Raw genomic sequence first — 20,086 nt, forward strand, 5'->3', positions numbered from 1 at the left:
GCTTACTGTACTCAAATGACTTCCAGAGTCACCAGATCTCACTCCAATAGAGCACATTTGAGATGTGGCGGAATGAAACATTCACATCTTGGATTTGCTGCCAACAAATATGAAGCTATTATTTGATGCCATCATGTCAATATGGGCCAAAATGTCTTCTTCAGCAAGGTGTACCCAATGAAGTGTATGTCAAATACTCATACTGAGTAGGACCTGACAGTCAACAGTTTCAATGCTACCTACTACATAGCCTCTCAGTTGTAGAGAGACTATATAGTAGGTATATCACTCAGTAGAGTGATAAGTTGGGGGTAAACTGTTTTTTATGCTTAGCTACAGACATAAACAACGCTGATATATTTCTACTGTGTTTTCTACTCAGTATGATTTTTATTGCCTTGTTTTTTTCATTGAATGTTTGTTTTCGATCCAAAGAAAGAAAGCTGCTGCTGGGAAGGACAACATGACCTGTACGGGAACTGCTAAGAAATATCATCTCTGCAACACCAAAGTGAGTCACACACTTCCAGTTCATTTTTGTCTCACACCTTTATTAAAACAAACACGGTGGATTTGACTGGCTGACTGAACCGGATGGCTGTCATGGAGCTGGGTGGAGTTCCCAACAGTGTACTCTCAGAAACCACCTCTGCACAAATAAAGGCTTAACAAGAATTTATTTGTATAGCATACCGTAAAACCACATATTAACAAGTGTGAAACAAACCTCTTTAAATGGTCTGTGTTGTGTCTCTGCTCTGCAGGAATGTCCTCCCACTGGGAGGAGCTTCAGAGAGGAGCAGTGTTGGTCCTTTAACTCACAACGTTATAATGGGAGGAACTATCAGTGGAAACCTCTATATCCCGGTAATAACACCAGTAAAAAACCTTGACAGCCTCTCTTTAAATAGTGCAGTGATGAGGGAATTCTTCTCTATGACCTGCTAGTCTTCAACACAACCAGAAACCAAAATAACAAACTTTGTATATCTTCTGATTAAGTGGTTTTAACTGTACATAAAAGATGGACTTGGCCTCTTTGATTTTAATGTGCCGATAGTGGATGACCAGGTCAAGTCCTAAGCCATTAGTCAATGCTATCTTTGTTAGTGCATTCATAGACTGTATGGGAGTGTCACACAGACACTGGCCAATTAGTGCTACGAAGCATTTAAATAAACAAAATCACAGAATTTCTTCACTGAAACTGCAGCACATCTGAAAATTCATCACACCAGCCATGAAAATGCTCCTGAAAGAGCGGTCAAGAGCTCCAACTCAGATCAGTTACTGTAGCTGAGGTGGGACCAGTAGACACTGAAAAAGACGTGACATTACCGTAGTTTTCATTCTGGTGTCTTGAACCTGGTTGTGATTTATGGGTGGAGCATATTGAAACTTAGAATGACCAAGATTTATAAAATGGACTTGATGTTTTATTCATATGACATGAAATGAGTGACTGAGCCCATAAACTCAGCAGGAAAGTGTTTACAGAAACACCAGCAAAGGGCCGTTTTCCTAAAGACTCCTATAGGACCAGTAGTGTTTTTGCAACTTGAGCTATCGCCCTCTGGTGGTGTTTAAAAATAGTGCACATCTGAGATGCTTTAGCATTTCCTTCAAAAAAGCTACTTTTATAATGCCCTTGTAGCATCTAACAGACACAGCCTAATTTATTGGAACAGAGGGTAACGCGATAGACAGTCTCAGACTTACTGCAGCAGGACTGAGGCAGTCTTGGGAAGTAGAAGCAAAATTAACAAGAATGAAAACAGTTTGAGATGTTTCAAAATAAAACAGGAAACGTGAGAACTTGAAACCACGATATGACCAGTATGACGGCAGATAAATTCATGACTAATTGTTGAGGACTAGTTAAAGAATCCAATTTTTTTTTTTATTATTATTGATCAATGGAAACCAAACTTAAGAAAAAAGGAGTAAAAGTATTACTTAGATTCATCAGGTTACAAAACCAGTGAGAGTTGATGTTGCTTTGAGTCCTCATAATGAAACTATAATTGAAATAGTTGTATATTATTTATTTAGATCATACTGGTATATACCAGCATATATTTGTATCACTATGATGCAGTGTGAGTACAGTAGTAAAGAAATGAACAGTTGTGGCTAAAGAACAATTGTATAACATTGCCAGAAGTTATTAGGAACATGCAGTACACAGTTTGACCTTGCGAATTTAAGTGTTTATAAAACAGAGAAAAACATCTACCATTTGTCTCCAGATGACTACGTTCATATCTCCAGCAACCCCTGTGACCTCCACTGCACCACGACCGACGGCCAGAGGCAGCTGATGGTGACGGCACGAGACGGCACGTCCTGCAAGTACAGCAGCTACCGCGGCGTCTGCGTGGATGGTAAGTGTGAGGTGAGTCCAGCTTCTCATTTATTTGGCATCACTAAATGCTAATGTCTCCCAATCAAATTTAACACAACATTATTTGTATTTATTGCCGAGCCACACTGCAAAACATGTCGGTCGACTGACTGTATATAAAGGATGTAGCATCACGTCAGTTGTTGGTTTCTGCACTCTATAATGAACATTACACCAAGAGAGTACTGGGTTCATGGCCTTTCTGTGTGGAGGTTACATATTTCCCCATGTTTGTGTCGGTTCTCTCTGCGTACTCTGGCCTCCTCCCACAGTCCAAAAGCATGTAGGTGGGGTTAGGTTAAATTGCCAGGGTGTACCCTGCCTCTTGCTCTATGGCAGCGTGGATAGATCCTAGCGCCTTCGTAACCCTGCACTGGATAAGTGGAAGAGAACAGAAGGGCGGAAATTAGCTATAGAGACTGAAACTGTATTTTGTTTCAGACTGTAAATGTGCTAATTACATAGCCAAAGTTAGATATGTTAAGATGTGACTCTGTGGGCATTTGGAGCCAGCCTCAAGTGGACACTTCAGGAAGTACAGGTTTTACATTGCTTTCAAACAATGTTTAGATGCAGTACAATAAAGATACAGACACCTTCAATGCAACATGAGGAACTATGTTTTTTTCTCATTAAGGTTGAGACAATAATTGGAAAGAGTTACAATGTGTAGATTAAAAAACAAACATGAAGAAGTCAGGAAGCAATGAAGAAGCTAAATCTTTCAGAAGTACCATTTGTACACATGATACTTTTGTGCACAGTAAATTCTTCTGGATAACCTTCCCAAAACGAGTGTGGTATTAAGCCAGCTAATTATTATCTCATGTTTAGTATGATTCTTTGTCTTCTGTACTCCCACATCTTGCCTTGCTGCTCAGCCAATTGGATGTGATGGGGTACTGTTCTCCTCCAACACTTTGGATAAGTGTGGTGTCTGTCAGGGTGACGGCAGCAGCTGCAGCAGAGTCACGGGAAACTTCCGTCGAGGACCCTCGACTCTGGGTAAACCTCGCAGTTCAGTTACCCAATGCATGTTCACAAACTATTAGGACAGGACTAACTAGGACAGGACCAGACGCTGAATTAAAAACTGACCGATCTATCGTTACTGTTGATCAAATCAATAAATAAACAAAGAGCATGCCGTGTTGCTGATGACTTTCTCTCTGCTGTCATGTAGGTTACTCTTTTATAACTCAAATCCCTGAAGGCTCCTGGGACATACAGATCATCGAGAGGAAGAAACTGGCTGATGTTCTCGGTACATGCCCCCCCCCCCCTGCCAAACACACACACACACATATATTATTGCAGTGTGTAGAAAGAAAGCAAAGAACTCTTTTAAAGTTCTCTTAATTCTGCTTTTTTCCCCCCTAAAGCTGTGACTGATCAGGCAGGAAACTTCTTTTTTAACGGTGCCTACAAGGTGGACAGTCCACAGAATTTCCATGCAGCAGGCACCGTCTTCAAATACCGCCGACCTATGGACGTGTATGAGACTGGTATCGAGTACATTGTTGCCAAAGGCCCCATTGACCAACCCATCAATATTCTGGTACACATAACCCTATCCTCCCTTACTCTTGAATTCCATGATTTAAGTCATGTTGTTTATAGCTTGTGGAAACCACGCTGCTGCCATGGTGCAAAGTTAAAGTACTGTGGCCTCATCCATGAAAAACCAAAATGAAATCGATGCTTTCACCTTGGAAAGTGCAGATGTGCACAGACAACACATATGAATTTCAAACCTGCACACAAAAGAACTATGAATTTTCGTTGTGAGCATTCATTGTGTTGGTTCAATCGGTGACCAGTTAGCAATTTTAGGATGAACAATTTTGAATATGCAAGAGCATATGTGAGCCCAAGCCTCTCTAAAGGAAAAATTGCAACACGGCTTAGGTTCGTCAAGTCTGATATGAATGAACCACAATAATTCTGGAACAATTTGGAGGCCAAAGTGGAGAAGCTTACTGCAAAGAGCCACATTTGAAGAAAAGCATACACAGCATACCAGAACAAACACCTCATACCAACTGTAAGCACGGTGGTGGAGGGATCATAATTTGGGTCACATGATTTGGGATTTGTGGCCTCAGGACCTGGGCATCTTGCATTGAGTTGCCCATGAACCAACCCTAACCCATGACAGCCAGAAATGAGGCCATCTCTGGCTAAAGCCAAAACTAGGTCATGCAGCATAACAATGATCTCATGTACAACACCAAGTCTACAACAGAAAGGCTCAAAAAGAAATGAAGGTTTCGCAATGGCCCAGTACAAACCTTGTGTCTGTGATGGGGCAAAACTCAATGAAGCAATGTTGTTGTGGTGGAGATGTGGTCTGCAGTTCTCCTGCACAGGAGTAGTGGTGCAGTGGGTTCAGGGGGTGTCAGGAGGCTGGCAGAGCAGCTGGGGTTGAAAGGGCTAATCAGGCTCTCCCTTTATTGGGAGGTCGCTGGGACCGAGGAGATAGCTATGCAGGGAGATGCTGGACAGCTGAAAAGCTGCACAAACAGTCGGATCAAAGTGAAAACTGAGAACATATGAAAACTTTCTTGTTCACATGACTGTACATACTGACTTCACATATCACAAATTAATTCCTCATTAAACATCATTACACAATATTTCACAAAAGCCTTTATATGATAGAAATGTAGGTATATTTGTTGTCATGGCCTCTTTTTATTGGCCAGCTATGGGCTAAAGGTCCCGCTGATTCAGACTGACGGCATGGTTTTTTTTCACCGCAGCAGGGGAGACTGCCAACACATTCATCCTTGAGGCAACAGTTATATAAAAAACTAAATTGAACTGAACATTTTTTGGCTGAATGTTTGAGTCTATCTTTGAGACCACCTTGAGTTGGTCTAATTATAGTTTTTGTTTTTTGACTCCACAAACATCCTCGATTTACTCTCCTCATCTGACAGGTGTGGAACCAAAATGGCCGCACACCTTACATCACCTACGAATACACAGTCCTCCGAGACTCCCTGCCACCCGTTCCTCCTCCTCCTGTCTACACCGGGTCAGACACCTCAGCTGGAGAGGCGTCTGTAGAAGTGAGTGGTCTACTGGCCCCCAATGGCAGCATCTGTGACCAGGTGGCTCCTGGGGGCCAGATGGAGACAGAAGGTACAGATGGGCAGAAGGGCAAAGAGACCAACGAGGTGTATGAGGAGACAGCAGCCATCGACTGTGAAGATGGAGTAGCTACCCCAAAGTTTACAGGTGGAGATTATGTGACAAGTTTTCTATAAACTATTACACTAATACATATAATACAGCAGAACACAATGCATTTACATGCACATTTTTAGAGAAAGATTTCCTTTACCTTTATACCTCCTGGAAGTGTAGCTCAGGGCATATAAAGCAATATAAAAACTAAGCTCTGATATAAGATGACTGTAAGGCAGATGATGGATCCCAAGCCACGTAGCACATAGGTCAGATTTTTAACACCACCCTCCATCCTACTGCCTTATTCTGGATGTGTGTAACATGGCCCTTTGCAACTCTGCATTATTCATAATACGGCTAGATAAAGAGAATCAGCAGTAGATGAAAAATTCAGAGTTTTGCGGCGTTTTCTCCTTTTAAGAAAGGCAGCATCACAAACATGAGCAGTAATGGCACTTCCTGAGGGCTCTCAGCTCATTCAGCTGACTGCTGAGGCCATTACACCACTGCTTCAGGGAGAGACAGCGGTGGTGAAAGGCTCGCCGTACACTTTTTACTCCAGTCGACATCATACTACAGCCAAGATGCTGCGCTCTGACTGAAACAACTCGTTCGTGTTTTCACTCTCCACTCTCTGTTTTTACTCACTGAGTTTTTACAAAGTCATTCAGGATTTTAAATACATTGCTTGTACATGTGAGCCAGTACAGAAATCCTCCAATAATCCTCATTAGGTTGTCTCTGTACCTCTTATTCAGGAGAAGCAAGTGTTGGTACTGTCATTTTAATACAATTGTATTTCAGCGAAAAGTCTTTGGGCTTTGCTATAACATGTCGTTACAAAAGTAACTTAATGAGCATTTGGAAGCTAAGAACTTTTAGAGTAGGTGCTAAGTAGGTGCGAGGCCTTTCAGTCAGTGCAAAAAATTTCAGTAATAAAACTACATATGATGAAAGTAAATGAAACATCACTCAAAAACAAAATCTCGATCATTTAAACCATTCACACACTCATTCACACACATTCGTACTCCGGTGGGTGCGCCGGAGAGCAGCTTTGGGTTAGCATCTTACCCATGAATGTTTGGCATGTAGACTAGAGCAGCCAGGGATCAAACCTCCAACCTTCCGATTAGCAGATGAACAGCTCTACTGCCTGAGCTACAGCTACTCAAACGGCCATTTGTTACAGCAGCACACTTTGATCTTATGTGGGCTGAAACTCACCTTCCTGTCAGTATACAGAAATGTAACCACATTTGCTCAGTGAGATATCTCAATGTAAGAAAAAGAAGTGAAATTTTAAATAGTATGTCTCACTTTCTCTACATGTTAAAAGATTCTGCTTTAGTAAATAAAAGAAATCTGCCAGCACAGCTCTCTGTAACTAGTAAAAGGGTAAAACACAGAAATACATGGTGGCCATGCACTGTTAAAAAAAAAATCCTAGAAAAACAGTAATATTCCGGCAGCTGGGGCGCCAAAATAATACCAGAAAATAACTTTCTCATAAAAATACAGTTATTTTCAGTAATGACAATACAGTTTGTTGCCCTAATTTTACATGGGATTTTGCCTTTTTCAAATGCTTTTAAACATGAAATTAGGAACATGTTAATGTGATTAAACAATGAAATTATCTATAAACAAGGTCAATGAATGTGGCAATATGAATAATAATACTTAAATGTACAGAAATATACAGTTAACAGTTGGTTTAAATAATAATGGATTGCATGCCCTGGGACAGACTGACAGAGGCGAGGCTGCCATATCGCACCATCGGCCCCTCTGGCCATCACCAGTAGGTGGTAGGTGAAGAGTCTTGACCAAGAACACAACGACCGAGAGTGTCCGAGCTGGGGCTCGAACCGGCAACCTTCGGATTACAAGGCAAACTGCCAACTCTTGAGCCACGATCACCCTAAATAACAACAATAGTAATAATTATTATTTGATGTAAAAAAAGTTTATGAGAATCATTTTATATATTTTTCCACAGCATTACATTTGAATTTAACAGTTCAATCTTTCAAATAACGGACAGATATTTGTGAAATCATGATACATTTGTGAATGTATTTTAACAATCTAAATATGCATATGTACAGACAGATACATTTAATAATCATGAAAATTATGTTTTATTACATTACAGTGATTTTATGTTAATTTACATTTGAAATGTGAAATCACAGTCTATTTATGTAAATTTAATGATATTCTAGAAGAACAGAACAAAACTGTAAAATACTTTTATATTAGGATTTCTTTTTACAGTGTGGTTGAGGTCTTTATCATTAGGAAAAGCTATAAAACTAACTAAATAAAAATACCTACAAAAAATAAATAGACAGTTAAAAGTCCAAAGAGCATGTCGTCTCTCACATTTTCCAAAGCCATCCAATGGGCTGGATTAGAGGTTTTCTGGTCCCGATTTTGGCCCCCGGGACTTATCCTCTTCAGCCCCAAGGGGGTTTCTGAGCTTCCTGCTCGAAAATGCAATGCCTAAATTAAATTGATTATTTCTCTGCAATTACAAACTCTGTCCTTACAATCTTGGTATCAAAATGAAGCTAACACTTGGGACATTTAATCAGAGGTGTAAATATTAAAGCAGATATTACTGTGTCAAAGTTACTGAGACTGGAACACAGAAAAAGTAAGTAGATTTTATTCTCGCCTAATTTTTTTTTTGTAATTTTTAGCATATAACCCTTTTAAAAATATGCCTCAGCTCATATTTGGTTCCAGAAATCCAGTAACCAACATATAAGCATAATCTGTGCAAAGATTTGTGTTTCTAAAGTAAAACAGTGAAAAACTACAGCCCTGTCAATACATGAATATCCAGACGTTGTACAAAAATGTCCAATTTTGGCACACAATTGGACACCATGCCAGTTTAGTTTTTTAGGTATTAAAGAGCAGAAATTAATAAATTTTATTAACAGGCCTAAAAATGCTTTGTTTAAAAATATATTTTTGAAGAATTAACCACACATTTACATGCTAGTGGCCCTTTTCTGCCGTGCGCATGGAGCGCTGCATTGGGCTCTGGCCCTTTAAACTTTGAGGGGCTGTAACATTGGTTTCTTTTGGTCAATTTGCATGATTGACACCTCTTTTTAATCGTTTTAGCCAATAGATTCAAAGTAACGATGCCACGTTCACGTCACTTCAACCAATCAGACGTTGTAATGCCAAAACCCACGTGTGTCCAAATTTATTGCATGTGGCGTCTGTCCAGTCACGTGTCTGTAGGTGGGTCTAAAATGGAGGCTGTTGACGGAAACCGCTCTGATGCGGCTAGGTTGGCATGGTAATTACCGGCTATCACATGGCTACCGGCTACCGGCGAAAATAACGGAGGAAATCGGGACGGTAAGCCAATTTCTGTGTTAGCGCATTTGCGCCGCTGTATGTTTTTGTGGTCTTCTTTTGCGGCTAATTCAGTGAATTTTGGTCCGATCGTGGTCAAACTTTATCTGTTTAGCCAGTGATAGCCCTGGAAGCTAACCAGCCTATTTATAACCGGTTACATGAAGTCTGAAGAATTTCTGGTTCTCGTTTGCGTGTTTAGCGGACTTCTGCGCATTTACGTAACTGCTGTTTAATCGCGGCTTGTTTTCGGTGTGTTTGGTGGTTGTAGAAATGGTTTATATGACATTTTAGCTGAGATTCTGAGGTTTCTGTGGATACCACACATGTCTGGATTTATATTTTTCAACCGGCGTTATAACCGATTAAACGTGATCTCCTCCCTTTGCCCCCGGTACCGGGGGCGTTGGGGCTTAAGAGGTTATGTTTGATACCCTTACACGTTTTCAGCCTTTCCATGCAGAAATTTCTCCAGATTCCAGAAAATCACAGATTTTATTGGTAATTTTGGTGTTTCCGTTTTTTTTTAAAATATACTTTTATGAAATCCTATATTCAGAAAACTTGTTACCACTTCCATCATAAGCAGAGCTGAATTTGTTGACTCTGTGTGAAGGTAACAGCAGCCAAATAGACAGCACTGCCAAACCTGTTACTATTGGTGGGGGCCTGGATACACCACCCAATTCCCCAAACCTCATCTGGAGGGTCCTGATGGACGGCCGAATTGGTGCAGATGAGTTACTTATCAACATTTCGACCAACCAGCTGCTGACTGAGGGAGACAGTTTGTTCACTTCTGAGGTGGGACCAGCAGAAGTGGGTCTGAGCAGCCTGGAGCGAGATGATCTAAACGATACACTCGAGTTTACTCTGGGCCAGAAACGCAACGACAGCGGAGACAGCCAGAACAGGACGGTGCTGAGCGGTGGGAGGACTTCCAACCGCTCCAACAGAACCAGGTAATGTAAAAACAGCATAAAGGACATCAGCATCGCATATGAGTTTTAAGATGATGCAGAGCAGAAGCCCGTTGTTCACAGGTTCAGGTTTGGGCTCACATAAAGACATTTCCTCTCAAATCAGATGAAGTCTGGACTGAAAGTGTTCAGACTGTTCAGACTTTACACACACTGTCAAACCTCTGGACTTGGTTCTGGCTGCAGGCTAAAGAGAAGCAGGCTGAGAGAAATGTGCATGTAGCTAGGCAGTTAGATGAGACAATATACAGAATATACACTGTACTGGTTGCAAGAAAAAACAGCCAGGTTAACTGACAAGCAGCAAAGCAGGTAGACACATAGATAAACAGTGCAGGCAGTAAATCAGCCAGACAGGTAGACCAATAGGCAGAAAAGCAGGTGGACCAGTACTGTACAAGGAAGCAATGCAGACAGATAAGTAGATATACGGTCAGTACGGCAGTCAGGCAGATATATGCTGCAGGACAGGCCGACAGGTAGACTTGGCAGGTTTTGCATTCGTCATATTTATAATTCATGTTGGCTTCACCCGTTCTGCAGCCAGCAGCTATAAAACATACAGTGACACGCCCTTTCCTCTGGGAGACAGAGACAGGAGAGGAAATGAGCAGAGCAGAGGAGCACAGAGGGGAGGAAGGTGGAGGAGGTGGGAAATGCAGCCGTGCTTAGAAACAAATAATTCAAGGTATTTGCAAGAAAAGTGAGAAATATGATGCAGAGGGGAACGTGTTCTGCTGTCAGGCTGCCATCACTTCTGGTGAGAAAATAATGGACAGGATTTGGTCCTCTTACATGGAGGGATGCCGGTGAGGTATAACTCAACGTGTCTCCGATTTTCAGATAAATGTCTGGGAACGAGGGAACGACTGTGTTATGACAGGAATGTGTGCATGACTGTTTTGTGACGTGGTGAAAAAACAAAGTGCGTCTGCCGGGATGCAGGCTGTGAATCAGCTGTCATGCTGTGCTTGTCTGAGGCCTGGGAGACAGCCTCCCTCTGCGTGGATGTTTGTGTGTTTACTCCTGGGTATTCTTAAAAGTCCTGAAAAGAATATTTCATTCAAATTGCCTGGTTTGAAGACGTGCTCTTAAAATGTTGCCCTGAAAACTTCATATCCGCAGGTTGAGGATTCATAGGAACTGCATCTGCGTAGCATGCTGTAGTTGTATACTCAAATATACACAACTGACCTGTGTCCTTCGTGCGTGACAGGGGGAATCAGCGGCTCTACCAGAAGAACCTGAAGCTGAGTCCTGCTGACATGTACCGCTGGAAACTTTCATCACAGGAGCCGTGCAGCATGACCTGCTCCATAGGTATGCAAACACTCAAAGCACACATAAAACATTCATGAAAACATCCATGTTCAGTGAGAGTGTGATATCTGTTAAGACCCCAGACCTGACAGGTTGCTGTAATACCTTTGACTCTTGAAACCTGACAGAGCTTGTGTGGTGCAGCAACTTTCTGTGCATTTGCAGTGCAGCGAACTGATTGTTTCTCTCCACATAATTTGTAATTTTCCCATTGTCTATGTAAGACATGCAATGCATTCTGGTATTGTATTGTGTTTCCAGTAACTGAGGTGCCTGTCTGTCAGCTGCTTAAATCGGAGGTCTAGACTTCTGTATGCAAATCAGGGTCAACACCTCTGATAAAAAAGTTTAAACTTCTGATTTCTAATGTCTGTCTGATGTCTAAAATGAAGATAGATTTAACAAGTTATTGATATGTAAGTTGTGCCAGGGCACAAAATCAAGCTCTGCTCCAATTCCTGCAAATTTGGTCTCAGTGCCGGACCACGTGAGCTGATAGCTGTACTGATACCTGTCTATGCAAGATGATTTGCATTGCAACCCACCTCCTCTCCCGCTCTTACTTTTATGTTTCATGTTTTTTCTCTGTTTTTTAATGAATAAATGTTATGAATGAATAATTGTTTCCAATTCTGGAAAGCAGCACAGCAACTTTACCTGTAAAATCAGTGAACAGGTGAAAGCTTCTCAGATAGCATGCAGTATAGAGATTTTTAGCAGACAGCTAACACCTAAGCCATCAGTTTAGGACAAGCTGATCTACTGAGATTCCTGCTGACTTGACTTCATCTGAACTAGTGGTCACTTTGATTTCCACTGGACTTTTTTTTCAATATAGGTACAGCTTCAAGACAAAGCAGGAATTGTACTAATATACAGAAATCCAATGCATTTAAAAAGAACTTGAATTTTTGAGACTCTGTGTGCACTGTGCTCTTTTTTCCTTGTATATAAAATGTGTTGCATAAATCAGTTCACTCTGCCCACAATCCAGGAGTGTCCAGGTCCTTCGTCACATGTGTGCGTTACGATGGCGTGGAAGTACACGATATGTACTGCGATGCTCTGACCAGACCAGAGCCGGTCCATGACTTCTGCATTGGCCGAGAATGTCAGCCCAGGTGCGATCCCCCGGAGGAGCATAAACCTTTTAATAAACAGATCATTACTGTGGCTGCTTCTTTTCCTCTGATAATTACGGACAAATGCGGTCTTTCAGGTGGGAGGCGAGCAGTTGGAGCGAGTGTTCCAGGACCTGCGGGGAAGGTTTCCAGTTTCGTCAGGTGCGCTGCTGGAAGATGCTCTCGCCGGGTTTGGACAGCTCGGTCTACAGTGACCTCTGCACCATGGCTGACCTGGAGAGACCCGTGGAGAGACGAGCCTGCAAGAGCCCCGCGTGCGGCCCACAGTGGGAGGTGGCCGAGTGGATGGAGGTATGATAAACCAGGAATGTGAGCTTGTACTAATATACTGAAACAATCCAATCCACTTAAAAAGAACTTTAATTGTTATTTTTACTGATTCCGTGTGTTGAGTAGATGTAGCTAAATAAATAGCACTACAAGCCGAAGAAAGACATGTACTTTTGAGGTGAACCGTCCCTTTAAAACATACAGAGTATCTTTACTTTGCATATTTCTTTGTTTGTTTGGATTTTTGCATTTGATTTCTGTGCAAACATTCCCCGGCACTCTGCAGGATTTGTTTTTTCTTGCAGTGCAGATGTCTCTGTCTTTCTCTTGTCAAGCTTTGAGTGCTGCAGCTGTGTGCTACAGTCTTGTGGTCAGATTGTGGTCACTGATGGATTCTCCAGAAACACTTAGCAGACACCAAAAACCCTAAATGTGACTCTGTTAGATTGTTAGGGGTTGTACGACACAGATAGAGAATGACAGAAATGTCGGGTACGCATGCTGATCTTTTTTTTCTTTGTGGATCAATGCAGACATGACCACTTAATTACAGATCAGTTGTTCCCCATGTATCTTTGACCAAGGTCTGCAATGTTTTTCTAATAGTTTTGTACTTTTTGGGTTATTTCACAGTCATTCATTCATTCTTTTACATTGTAGTTAAACGAACAGTAAACTGTGCTGTTAGGAAAACGTAATAAACGTGTTTTTGGGGGCGGTTTTGTGCATTTTTGAGGAAAAAGCTTTGCCTAGGCCACCCATACATTTTAAGTATACTAAACAGTTCCTACTGATCCTAAATTGATTTTTTCTGTATTTTCAACATATTCATTCAAAGCAAAGATAAACAATAAAGAATATAATGTAATTAATGCATTTCTACCAATCAACGTGCTTCATCTTCTTCATGACAATGACTCTTTCCTCATTGCAGTGTCCTGCTAAATGTGGCCGCAAAGCTCAGGTAGCCCGTGATGTGCGCTGCTCTGACGAGACCAGACCATGTGACCCGTTGACCAAACCGCCGAACGTCAAAAACTGCACCGGTCCTCCCTGCGAACGCCACTGGACTGTGTCCGAGTGGGGACCCGTAAGTGTTTTTACTTTACACAAACCTGCATGTCAGTGAACATGAGTGATGAGAAGTTAAAATATTACCATATCTGCATATTTTATCTCTCGTCCCTGCAGGGCTGGAATCTCAGACAGTGAAAAAAAGGAAAGACAATTTATGGTTTAATGTTACAATCCGTGTCTGAGTTAAACGTTCTATTTCTTTTATTTTAAATTATTTTTCCTGCGTCTAACATTCCTCCATCATTTTCAGGGTTGTTGGAAAAACAGCTCGTCTGTCCCAGCTGTCTTTTAAGTGCCACGGTGTGAATTTATTGCTTTTATTGTGTTACGGACACGAGGTGTAGTTGCCGATGTTCCATTCAAAGTGAAAGTCTGGAAAATCGCAGGACTAATTTACAACCGCAGCCTCCGACTTGGAAAAACACAGAAGACTAAAGAGCTGTCACTTTGACACACAAAAAATACAATTCACAACACAAGGCCAAAAAAGTTTTTTTTTTTTTCATAGATTTGCCAACTGAGAACAGATGTAACCAGATGTAACTTTTCATTTTTGATGTCTTCAGATTTACAAGTTTATTCTGTACAGATGTACTGGAAGGAAACTGGTTTGAAATTACGCCTGTCTCATAAATGTAAATGACGTGGATAAAGCCATGCTGCTAAAAAAAACTAGCTTATTGAGCTACACACTCCTGGTCTAAAAGTTTAATCACAGCACGACCAACAAATATAGTTTTTAATAATAAATTCAGTGTGCGCAGCATAGTGAGGTTTTGCTGTTGTGTTGTTGATGAACTACTTTAACTGCAGTAAATACTAAACTCTGGTGACATGTGTTGTTATTTAACATCTGCCCAAACACGGCCTCACATGCTGATTTTTTATTTTCCATGATGTGAGGTGACCTGATATGACTTCACGCTGTGTGCGACAAAGCTTGGCTGCAGATAACTGCGATGAGAACTCGATTGCTCCCACTTGATAATGACTCATCGGGCGTGACCTTTGTTTGTTGCAGTGCTCGGGGTCGTGCGGCCAGGGGAAGATGGTGCGTCATGTGTACTGTAAGGCTCCGGAGGGTCGCGTGGTTCCCGAGAACCAGTGCTCAGCAGAGAACAAGCCCTTAGCCATTCACCCCTGTGGAGACAGAGACTGCGCTCCCCACTGGCTGAGCCAAGACTGGGAGAGGGTGAGGCCCGGATACACACTGTCTGAATTAAGATGTTACTGCGAGCAGACCTGAAGCACGTTTTAAGTGATTTTTGTAATCACAGAAAAGCATGACACACGTTTGGGTTGAGGTGGAGTTATAGCTCATTTGACTGCGCTTTAAGAGGTCTCTGGTTCAAGTCCCAGTGCCCAGAGTAATAGAAGGGGAAAGAAATATATGCTTTACAAGAGGATTCTAACTAGTTTATGAGTAAAGAGCTCCATGCAGCTGTTTCCTCTGGATGGATACTGACTAATCTCATGAAAACAGTTAGATATAGTTCCTTTATAAATGGATTTGATTGAGGCTTTATTCTAATTCGCTCTAGTTTTAAACTTTTGCTAAAGAAATGTTTCTACATTCTAAACCTACCAATAACAGCCTCTAAGGATCTGGTTTTAACATCTATTAGAGCATACAGTTCAGTGAGCATGCTAGGGTCTGCTTGGGTCCGAGTGACTTGGATATGTGCAGATGTTGGCTTGCCTGCACATTTTTTGTGATAGTTCATGTCCACTGAGACACTATTCATCAGTGCACAAGCTATCCATCCGCCCTTCAGGTGGTTTTGAGCAGACATGAGTGTACTCGGAGAGACTCCTCACCTGTGATGTCTGCAGATATCTGCGACAGATCATAATCCCTGCTTTATGCGTGCTGCATTTACTTTCTGTTGGAAAGTGTGAGACAAGGGGGTATAGCTCAGTGGAACAGCATTTGACTGCAGATCAAGAGGTCTCTGGTTCAATTCCGGATGCCCCCTGCACTGTTGCTTTAAAAACATAGGAATGGATATGAACCTGTCACCCTGCTGGGAAACCTTGTTTACAGGGTGTCTTATATTTTAATACTAACTCCTTTGAAAAGCTGCATATGGAACTTTCTCATCATTACCTCTTATAGAGCAGCATGTAAGGGTTAGGTTTTAGTTTGGATTAGGGTGACCAGGTCTGTCACCTTAATCAGATTTTATTTACATGTCCAAAGACATGTAGTAGTGTCTATAGGTTAGTTGGGAACTCTAAATCGCCCATAGGTGTGAATGTGAGTGCGAATGGTTATCTGTCTCTGTGTTAGCCCTGCGGCAGACTGGCGGCCTGTCCAGGGTGTACCCTGCCTCTCGCCCTAAGACAGCTTGAATAAGGTCCAACCCCCCCACGACCCTGAAAAGGATAAGCAGAAGAGAATGGATTGATATTTACATTAAGTGTATGTGTGAGTGCAGAAGGGAAGGCAGCCAGACACAGTTATTGGTTTCCTGCCATTGGGGTGGATGTTACTTTAACATGTATCAGTCACATGTACCAACTCAGTTACAGACCAAATATGGTCATTCAGGATAACAAAAAGAATAAATAAGAAGACAGCAAATGTTAGGACTTGGGACATTTTCATCCAATACCCTAAACAGTCAATGCTCACCCAAAGACTCTTTAATTGTTGTTCTCTGAAAGACTTTCCTCTCCTGTCACTGAATGGTCAACGAATTGTTACAAGCATGGGGTTTCTTAAAATAACGCCATCTGACAGCATTTAATATTTCATAGAGTGGTAACAGTTCAAACAAAAAGAAAATGAGCATGTTTGGAGATAGCGCTTTCATGAATATGCAGGGCAGATCTGTTAGGTTCTGAATATATTCAGAGGGTGAACATTTACTGAGCAAAAATTTCCTCTATAAAACAAAAGGCCCAAGTTGCACTGTAACTTTTGCATTTTTCAGACTGTTTACTAACAAAAAAACAAGATAAATAAACTAAGGATATGATTTTTTTTATATGAAGAAACTTTGACTGCACAAAGTCCCTTTTTAATGTTAACAATGCTACAAAGATTTTACCTTTAACTGCAGTGTAACACAACCTGTGGTCGTGGTGTGAAACGGAGGATCGTTCTATGCGTCGGCATCAGCGGAGGAAAGTTCCAGATCTTCGATGAGGAGGCATGTGTGGGGAACGAGAAGCCTGAAGAGGAGAACACCTGTTTCGAGAGGCCATGCTTCAAATGGTACACCACCCCCTGGTCTGAGGTGAGCTCCATAGAAAGTCTTCTAGTGTGAAATAAGCTCTCACAATGAAGATAAATTAGGATAACAGCAAAACAGACATGTTTAATGACTGTGTTTCTGGCTTCATGTGCTTTCAGTGCACTAAGACATGCGGCATCGGTGTGAGGATGAGGGACGTGAAGTGTTACCAGGGCAGGGAGCTGGTCCGAGGTTGTGACCCCCTCACCAAACCGGTGGCCAAACAGACCTGCACTCTGCAGCCATGCCCCACTGAGCCTCCAGGTAACAACAAGGGGAATCTGCTACTTTCCTCCTAACCATTGTTCCTAATGAGTCTTGCAGGCGTTATAAGTGAACTGCCAGCTGCTTTTTTTTTACTCATGTTTGCCAGTTTGGGCAGAGGCAGTATTGAAGAAAGATAGACAGCTCAGAGTGGAGTACTGTTTGAAACTGTTTGAAAGTTGCCTCCAGGACTAATTGTGAGTCTGACTGTTTCCCAGATGAGAGCTGTCAGGATCGGCCCTCCACCAACTGCCTGCTGGCTCTTAAGGTCAACCTGTGCAGCCACTGGTACTACAGCAAGGCCTGCTGCCACTCCTGCCGCGCCGTTCGACCTCCAGCCTCCTAGTCGAGGACGCCGCAGCCTCTCTCCAACCTGACTCTCAACTCCGGCATGAGGAAATACATTCAGCTGTACAGCAGTTACTGTGAATAATGAGGGAAAGCTAAATGTCAGTCTCCCTTTTTTAAAAAGAGGAACTTCCTCAGATAACTTGGATTTAGATGGGTCAGTTTAAATGATCTCAAATGATGTCCCGTCAGTTCCTGTTGATGTTACAACATCAGCTGCAGTGTTCTCACACAGAATTAGACAAAAGAAATGTGCACTTTGGGAGGCACTTTGAAATTAATGAGGACGAGTAAACAAACGTCTCTTTTTTCTGCTTCACTGCTACAAAAAGTTTTTAGTTTCTTCTTGTTTTGAGAGGATTTCTGACACAATGCATTATCAAATATTAAATAGTTCCTTTCTGCTCATTTCCAGTAAATATTTGTATTTTTAGATTCTACCAGAGTAGCTTTGCATGAGTAATATTTCAAAATAATCCTCGCGTATCTTATAAAGACCCTTGTGGCAGCATCTCAGTAACAGCAGGTATAAACAGCAGGTGGGTGGAGCTTCTGTTCTCACAGCGAGAGCTGTGTGTCCTCGAAATTTGCTCCTGAGCTCACTCACTTTTTGACCCAGCCTCTAGTGGTCAACCCAGGAAGCACCGTTTTTGGCACATATATCATTTATCAGGCCCTCGGGGAAAATAAAGCAGAGCATGCCTCTCCCTTATTATCATATGTCTTCTTATTTTCTTTATATTTAACCCTGCAGACCCTGTTGTACCAGCTGTTACTGAATATTTATGGGTCCATCATTTCAGTTCCTGTGAACAATTTAAACAACATGCGGAGTTGGAGACACAACGGAGTCAACAGTAAAGCGGTCTCACTAACCTCTATCACCAGTTAGCAGCATGCTCCTGTTATCGCTGCAAGGAAGAGATCTATTAAATTATTTCTCAACTGAAGATATTGCATGAGTAGAATATTTAATACAGATACTGTTTATGAAATATTATTTAAATGTGTTTCAGTTTTAGCGTCTGGCATGGCCAAACAGGAAGTTAAAAAAAAATTAAATATATATATAAATATATATATATATATATATATATATAGCCTATATTTCCATTCCGTCTCCTGCCGTTTGGCGCCACACCGGCGTGCCTGCAGGATATGGAAGCATATTTATTAGTGATAGAACATTTTCATTTAGCGTGACGCTCCTGATGCCAGCCTATGGTTATTCATCAGGTCAACTGATACCAGCTCTGGTCTGTGTGCGCGACAGAGGAGAGAGCTGATCCGAACACAGACAGAGAGATCCCTGAAACTTGAAGTATGGGTGAAATGTATTCAGAAGACGTGTACGTGTATGTCTAACTAATGTGTACTGTGTTTTTATATTGCCGATACCTCTTTGTACAAAACTAAATATGGAGTTTGTGTACTGTTGATAATAAACTGAAAACCTAATGGTACTGACATGTATTTCAATTAAATAACAGTTCAAACATTTTGCCTCTCTCGTGTTTAACTTTTGCACTTTGGATATTTTTCTTTATAGGAATAGATGCCACATTAATTTGCCAAATCTCAGCTTTCATTTGAGTAACAAACCGTAGAAAGAAATCTGTGGGAACATTTTAACACATAGTCATAACAAGACTTGTCTGGCTTGAAGATTTCTTTTTTAAAACCACAACTGGGATTGGCTACTTTTAGTTATTGTGCCAGTTCAGAGGATGGTAGTTTGTTGCAAGCTACTGTTGTAGCCACAGCTGCCCTGGGGCAGACTGACAGAGGCGAGGCTGCCATATCGCGCCATCGGCCCCTCTGGCCAACACCAGTAGGTGGTAGGGTAAAGTGTCTTGCCCAAGGACACAACGACCAGGACAGAGAGCCCAGGGATCGAACTGGCGACCTTCCGGGTGCAGATACGCTTCCCAACCCCCTGAGCCACGGTTCGCCCCAGTTTTGCACTTTTATCCAGCCACAAATAAACGGCTCACCTTTTGTTAAATTATAGTTTTGTTCCAAGTGTCGGCATTTGGGTCCCCATTTCTCCTGCAGATTGTGACATATTATAAGTAGCTCCTTCTTCATAGGGTCAATTGCTCTGCTGCCAATTTGAGATTGGTTAAATCCTCATAACACCGCCCCTTTCACATAAACTTGCCCATTCCCTAGATTATCTTATTAAGATGATATCCACCTTCTCATGACTGCTTAGGCTTATTGTTAGGTTAAGTGAAGCAAGATATCCCGGGTATGTGAACTTGCTTCGTAGTACAGGGCCCAGGTCTTGTATATGCCACTCCTCTGCAGCGGTTGATGGTTATGTCTTTTCCTTAATTTTTTAACATCTCACACACTTATGGATTTGACAGCAGATGTCAAAGATATGTGTCAAGGCTGTGCAGTATAGACGACATAAAAATGCAGTATGCAGTCAAAATTAAAAACAAGCTCTTTGGTCTACTT

At 41.8% G+C, this 20,086-nt stretch overlaps 1 protein-coding gene and 1 non-coding gene across 2 annotated transcripts in view; both read left to right on the forward strand.

Moving 5' to 3' along the window:
* Positions 1 to 19,111, forward strand: part of ttc16 (tetratricopeptide repeat domain 16) — a 36,668-nt gene extending 17,557 nt beyond the window's left edge. The window contains exons 4-19 of the mRNA XM_005451480.4: positions 436 to 511; positions 765 to 867; positions 2,250 to 2,395; positions 3,286 to 3,409; positions 3,588 to 3,668; positions 3,787 to 3,962; positions 5,347 to 5,647; positions 9,597 to 9,942; positions 11,177 to 11,280; positions 12,275 to 12,401; positions 12,500 to 12,713; positions 13,627 to 13,782; positions 14,791 to 14,961; positions 16,835 to 17,011; positions 17,128 to 17,272; positions 17,491 to 19,111. Coding sequence (XP_005451537.1) covers positions 436 to 511; positions 765 to 867; positions 2,250 to 2,395; positions 3,286 to 3,409; positions 3,588 to 3,668; positions 3,787 to 3,962; positions 5,347 to 5,647; positions 9,597 to 9,942; positions 11,177 to 11,280; positions 12,275 to 12,401; positions 12,500 to 12,713; positions 13,627 to 13,782; positions 14,791 to 14,961; positions 16,835 to 17,011; positions 17,128 to 17,272; positions 17,491 to 17,618 — 2,575 coding nt within the window. The 3' untranslated portion in view covers positions 17,619 to 19,111. The remainder of the gene's footprint in view (positions 1 to 435; positions 512 to 764; positions 868 to 2,249; positions 2,396 to 3,285; positions 3,410 to 3,587; positions 3,669 to 3,786; positions 3,963 to 5,346; positions 5,648 to 9,596; positions 9,943 to 11,176; positions 11,281 to 12,274; positions 12,402 to 12,499; positions 12,714 to 13,626; positions 13,783 to 14,790; positions 14,962 to 16,834; positions 17,012 to 17,127; positions 17,273 to 17,490) is intronic.
* Positions 15,674 to 15,745, forward strand: trnac-gca (transfer RNA cysteine (anticodon GCA)). The gene has a single exon. It is a non-coding gene; the product is annotated as a tRNA-Cys (tRNA).
* Positions 19,112 to 20,086: the final 975 nt, after the last annotated feature.

The sequence above is a fragment of the Oreochromis niloticus genome, linkage group LG12, assembly GCF_001858045.2.
Source record: "Oreochromis niloticus isolate F11D_XX linkage group LG12, O_niloticus_UMD_NMBU, whole genome shotgun sequence".
In the NCBI taxonomy this organism is placed as follows: Eukaryota; Metazoa; Chordata; class Actinopteri; order Cichliformes; family Cichlidae; genus Oreochromis; species Oreochromis niloticus.